At 49.9% G+C, this 6360-nt stretch overlaps 2 protein-coding genes across 2 annotated transcripts; one reads left to right on the forward strand and one right to left on the reverse strand.

The window, feature by feature from the left end:
* Positions 1-167: 167 nt before the first annotated feature.
* On the reverse strand, positions 168-1290 carry MAA_01391 (transposase; the record flags this gene model as incomplete). Its single annotated transcript, XM_007819389.1, has 2 exons — positions 168-767; positions 817-1290. The coding sequence occupies 2 exons, from the start codon at positions 1288-1290 to the stop codon at positions 168-170; spliced, it is 1074 nt and encodes a 357-aa protein (XP_007817580.1).
* A 1177-nt stretch (positions 1291-2467) lies between these two features.
* On the forward strand, positions 2468-2689 carry MAA_11684 (uncharacterized protein; the record flags this gene model as incomplete). The annotated part of the gene is made up of 1 exon (XM_011412599.1): positions 2468-2689. The coding sequence occupies one exon, from the start codon at positions 2468-2470 to the stop codon at positions 2687-2689; it is 222 nt and encodes a 73-aa protein (XP_011410901.1).
* Positions 2690-6360: the final 3671 nt, after the last annotated feature.

Genomic DNA, 6360 nt, shown 5'->3' on the forward strand with positions numbered 1-6360 from the left:
CTGACTGGTCCTTTCTTTAGTACGGTAATGTGACAAAAGTTTGCGACCACCCCACCACACCTCCAGTCGGCAGCAACATGCACAGTGTCTTTGACCAATGATTTCTCTATGTATATTTATTCAAATATAAAGTTGTATATATCAATTCGTAGCGCTTGAAACGTCAATTAATATCTGGTATACCATCCTCGCGCCCGAATCACAGCGCGCAAGCGGCGCTCCATAGAGTCAATAAGTGCTGTAATCTGCTGCTGAGGGATTGAATTGTGCGCAATTTGCACACAGCGTTGGAATTCTATCATATCGATGCTATTGTCACGTAAATTACGTAGATGAGGGAACATTCTTCTAATCTGTCTCTTCAGAATGGCCCAATAGTGCTCAATCGGGTTCAAATCCGGCGAGTTCTTCGGCCAGTCAATATACTCGATGCCCTGATGTTGTAGGAAGGTAGTAACAGTATGAGAGGTGTGAATTCGAGCATTATCTTGCTGAAAACGCCGTGTGCCGTCATAGTGAGGAAGTAGGCCCTCTCGTAAAGCCTTTATATAGCCGCGCCGCTGAGCGGCTTCATCGCGTGTCATCACCACTAAAGGAGTCCTTCCTTCTTTCCAGATACCTCCCCACATCATGACCTGTAGAGTCGGCTTTACATGATCCTTGAGGTTCACCAGGCTCATATTATACTTCTCATGAGGAAACCGGAAGACATAGGCTTGTGGGTTGGATGATTTATTCTGCACAGAGGTCTCGTCGGAGAAGATCACCTGGGCGCGTCAGCGGGGTTCAAGACTCATTAATTGCAAATTAATCTACCTGCTCTAATTCTTCGATGTCCGGAAGCCAGCCTTCTGCCCATTGTAATCTCTGACGAGCAGATTCAGCATCTAGTTTTGGCCTATCCATTGCCTTCCATTTGCGCCCGAAATGCGTGGCCATGACGCGTTGTATCGTACGACGCGAGACCTGCGTAGGTGTTGCACCAATCAACGCGTCGTATGAAATCTGGCGATCACGAGAGGCCATGCGGATAGTATACCTTCTTGCTGTTCGTGATAACTTCAAAGGACGCCCTTTTCGAGGCTTTACGGCAAGTGTGTGGCTTTCAGTCCATGTTTTTTTGATACGTAACACTGTGGAATGCGTCGTGTTAAACTCCTGCGCGACACGCCGGGCAGATACACCGGCATCCAGCATTGTCAGCATGGAGGCCTTGGCTTCAGAACTGTGTTGATAGCCTCTTTGACGATTTGCACTAATTTCTGTGCCGAAACTACGCCGTTGAGGCATTATTTGCGATTTTGGTGGATTTTCAAAGAGAATGCATGCATCGATGGTTGTTGATGTAAGTGGGTGGTTCGGTGTGGGGTGGTCGCAAACTTTTGTCATGTAACTGTACTACTACTATGTGGTAAGGTATTCAGTGGGCCTGTCCCTCTGCGGGACTTCGCTTTGGAAGACGAAGACGACTCTTTGGGAAGAGTCTAAGCGGTGGCATTGGAGGCATCTGGCGGCTGTGATATTGAGAAGGCAAATCCTGCCGTATAGAATATAGGCTACTAGTTATAAGAACTGCCGAAAAGAATGTTAGTAAGCTTACACTTTTTGCTCTTTTTGACGCAACAAATCCAGGACCAAGTGCAGTGAGTCGTCTGTAAGGGGGGATTGGATTGAGGCACTGCGAAAGTCCTTGACCGACTCTTCTCTAGATGTAGGTGGCAAGGGCTGTGGTGTTAGGTTGCTGTACTTATACTACATAGGCGGCCAGATGGATGAGGTGGCGGATAAGCTGGAATGTGTTCTGCGTGAAGATCCGGGGTTTGCTCATGATGCGAGATGCTTATCAGTAGGTCGCTGGCTAACACAGTGCAGGGCATAGAAAATCGCTGCTTCCGTCGGGACGGTGTTAACAGTGGCACAGGCCCCAGCACCTGGAGTGGCTACCTGTTTCCATGGTCGACGCTCAGGGGCTTGTAAGACCCTCATTTGGTGGCGTTATTGCATCGGCGTTAGCCGAGTGAATCTCAACGGCCCAGCCGTTGACACACAAGGCATTTGATGCGAGGAAACGGACGATAACTATCTGGAGCAGCAAAAACAGCTCGGAAATCAAGAATGCTTGGAGAAATAAAGTCAGCTGTAGTTTGTTGGACTGGTACCTTACCTAGAGCGGCCCAAAATTGCAAGACAGCCCAAAATACCGGGACAGCCAAAAATGCTAGTAACAAGTAAGATTCTCGGTTGTTTTCATAAATTCCATCCCAATGAAAGTTGCGATAGGGCACCGCGGGCGAGGGATATAGCGATTGGGCTTTTTAGGTCTGTACACGTGTATAGAGCGCTTGTTTGTCGCGAATGTGCATTTGCTATTCTTGTCGATGAAGCAGGTCCGCACCATTCTAAAAGGGCATCGACATCAAACTTGCTCCCATATCGCCGTCTCTAGGACCGAGCACTACGTATAGCCATGGCGGATACCGCACCCACGATTCCCTCCCTCAAAATATCCTTCATCACCGCCCAAAACAAACACCCTCTGCCAACCCCTCGCACCATCACGGATCTGGCGCCGCAACAACGCGTCGAGCAACCCCATTCCGGCGCGTATTCTCGACGACGTCCTCTTCAACCTCAACCAAACGATGCAACTACATTACCGACGTGTACACCCTCCACAAGCGATCTATAATGTCGCCGAACAGATCAGCAATGAGATGCCGAAGAAAGAGTGAACAACTTGAGGGAGTCGGAGAGCACTATTGGACGAGAGCTGGACTTAGGTGCGACACTTGCATTATTTTTTGGCCTATATGTATTTCTTAACCTAATTCAATTGTAGCCGCGGATGATGCGATTGAAGAACTGCCTTCTTTGTGGCCGATTGAGGCCGACCTTGACAAGTATCCTGAGGGTGCAGACCCACATGAAGCCATTGTCCTGCGATTAACGCAGCTGAGTGAAGAGCGGAAAACGTTAGGCTTCGTGTGGAAAAGCTGCGTCGGATCGGAGACACCGTTCAGCCGCTGTCCGCGACTAACGAGAGAAGTATTCAGGATAATCTGATCACACGGGATGGACCAGTGGAGAAGGAACCGGAGAGAACGAGAGTCTTGCTAGCAAGAGTGACGAGTCGCGTGGCTAATTTGCCTTACTAGCCTGTGAGCAATCGCCCACAATCTACAACTGGCTCAACGGTGGATTTGGGAGGAATAGCCAACTCAAGGGAGAGGAACATAAAGGGCTTCTTCCAGGCACACGCAGAAGAAGCCACAGTGGAGACCTACGCCACGGAAGCTTCGAATTCTGCCAGAGTACTTCGTCCCGTGTGTTTTTCACAATTTGACAAAGATGGACGTTCCCGCCCAAGGCACTCAAACATGTCGCCAGGAAGTCTATGACAATTCCAGGATCTATCGTGTCTCCTTCCTCGATGTGCTCCTCCGCGCTTTCATCACTTTTGGTTTCATCTCATTCACCTCTTGACGACTCATTTTGGAGATTATCTTGATCAAAGATGATTGGAATGCATCGTCCTTGAACCTGACAAAGGGTATTGAGACGGCGGATGCTGGAAACAGACGCTTGAATCGGCCTTGAGTACCCATGGTGTCTTTGTTGCGAGGGGCCAGCTCAAAGAATTCGAAAGTGACTGACTCGGCGACGCGACACACGAGTATAGCGGCATTTTGTGCCTGAACATGGATTGGAAGGAAACCCTCTAGTTCTGGGTTCAGCATTGGCTTTTTGCAAGTGGTAATTCAGTGTCCTTGGGCACCCTGTTCTGCCAAATTGTGGAAGGCACGCTGTAGTCCGACCTCGTCAACGTGACCTTGATCATCTCTCAATTGATGAAGGCGATCGACGGCGTCGTGGGCAACATCGACGAGTCCTTTGAAATCAGGTTCAACCTGTGTACGATAGCTTCCGAGGACGCTGGATGTAATTGTCAAGAGTGCCTTGTCATATCTCAAATGCTCAGGACCATCCCCACATTGAGGCAGCTTCGGGGGAAGAAAGACGTGATGAATGACGTGACGTATTTCTGCTTCCGATATCAGTTTTGTCTTGTACATATGAGCACAGGAAATAGATCTTGTCAGGTGAATAGGTTAAAATTTGGGAAAGTTGTTCATGACTGTACTGGAGATTTATTTGTCTATGAAGCTGGCCTTTGTGGTGAGATACTTGGGCGATGACACACGGGACCATGGCACAACCCATATCTCGCTGAGCTACATATGCAGAAAGCAATCGAGTCAATGAAAGACGATTAATTTGAGAAGTTGTTGGATTGGCCAAACAGCGCTGCTTGTCCTCCCGCGCGATTTCCCTTTCGAACTGCAGATCGTGGGCCCAAGCCTACGAATTATTAGGAGAGGCGGTGAGTATGCGACGACAACACACAATGTTCCCCGTCGTTGTGCAGAACGCGACCGTTACCTTTTACCAAAGCAGATAGAGATTGGCAGCAGCAAGCGGAACGGGGTTGCGTCGCAGGTCTCGGCCGCGACTGATCCAGCCGGAGGGATGGTGCTGAGCAGTTTGGCGGCTGCGACCACGGACGCGTACTAACACGCCGCTAGACGGCAGGCCTTTGCGACCATCGGATGTTGGTGAACGACAGGACAGGCCTTCGCACCCGGTGGTACCTCCACACGAAACAACCCTCCCCGGTGCGGCTCGCCGAAGACAACTCGATACTTCCAACCCCAGCCTCATGGCACCTGTCAACGGCTCCACCACCGGCGCTTGCTGTCACGGATCCTGTCCGTGACACGCTAGAGGTCAACCTGACATGTTTCGATCGGATGACATGACAATAGATACTTGGGTGCCCGAATAAACTCAACATCCTACTCGTCCCGATCCGACCAACATTAACCGCATGATTACACTAGAAATATGAGGTACATAAATATGAGCAGTAGAGAGCAGACCAGATCTGGCTATGATTTCTCCAAATAGGAAAACGAACCTTTGTCGCTCTCGCAAAGATTACTCAAGTCATCGACGGAAATTCGCCTTTGCCTGTGACGAGACACCACCATAATAATGCACCATAAGCACAACTAACTAGGGGGGGCACGGCTGATGGTGGAGCTCTAGGGATGCTGCAGCGAGAGCCAGTGGTCACCTTTGTCTGATCGGAACAGTTATCCATGAACCTGGCTAACGTGATATGCAGCCTCAGGCACTTCTCTCAACATATTCCACAATGTCAGAAAAGTTATATAACAGCCGCGGAAACATTTATTGAACCGCATCATCTCTACCCGTCATGCCAAATACCTTGTGGCGTACGTAGTTATATCCTCTCCCGATCATTTTCCGAAAGTGCTGTTTAGCGCCCGTGGATGGTTGCTGCGCGAGCTGCTCTTCATTCAGTGCCAGTTCAAACTCCCCGCGACCGGACCTTTTGAAGCCCTCACAGTCTGCGTACAACGACGGGCTCGACTTGTCCGGCGAGTCAACGGCGTGGTCGCGATAGCTATGTACGTTACCTGAGGTAGCTTCTGTGGCCAAAGGTGCGCCAATCTCAGCAGCCGAATGAGGCTGCTCTTTCCAGTTCCAGTATCGCCGATGAAGACCACTCGCGGGTGACACTCCGAAGCTGATATACCATACGCCTGGCAATGCTCTTCGACAATCTGGTTGAACCTCTCATATTCTTCCAGGTGTAGGGCATTGTCTCCCGATTTGTCTTTGCCCTTGTCCTTCACTTTCCTCACAGCAAACCAGAGGGACGTACATCCCGTGTGTGATGCTCCTCCCGGGTTTCGCTATCGTTCGCGGCAAGTACATTTCGGAAAAATTTTGCTTCTCAGCTTCTGCCCTAGCTTGATCCGAGCTTTGGCTTGGGTGGTCGCCGTTGGACTTCATCACGCATCCAGAGCTTCAAATATAGGAACCAGGCAAACTTACTACTCCGAGATTGGTATCCCCACATGACGGTACCAACTCGGTGGATGACGTGACCAGCATTGGCCGCAGATTTGCCTACACATATTGCAGTACCAGTCCACTTGCCCAATTCCACACGAATGACATAGTCTAAGGGTAGGCAATCTGAAGGGAAACATGGGTTGCGAGGTGCCCACTGCGGAATGGGGTTCGGTCGGCGTAGTCGTAGTTTCAATGAGCCAGGCTGGACCAAGTGAGGCCCGAGGTCCTGCCGATCGCTCAGCAACGGTTGTATCATCTCAGACAGCGCGATTGCATGGGACACAAAACGAGACTCTTGATTTCCTACATAAAGCATGGAATGATATGAAAACCAAATACTTATTGTAATACTGCTGCCTGCCAGGCAAAAACTAGGCATACGCTCTTATCTATGGAATGTATTGCGTCCCGACGAAC

Source organism: Metarhizium robertsii (genome assembly GCF_000187425.2).
Source record: "Metarhizium robertsii ARSEF 23 chromosome Unknown MAA_Scf_13, whole genome shotgun sequence".
NCBI lineage: Eukaryota > Fungi > Ascomycota > Sordariomycetes > Hypocreales > Clavicipitaceae > Metarhizium > Metarhizium robertsii.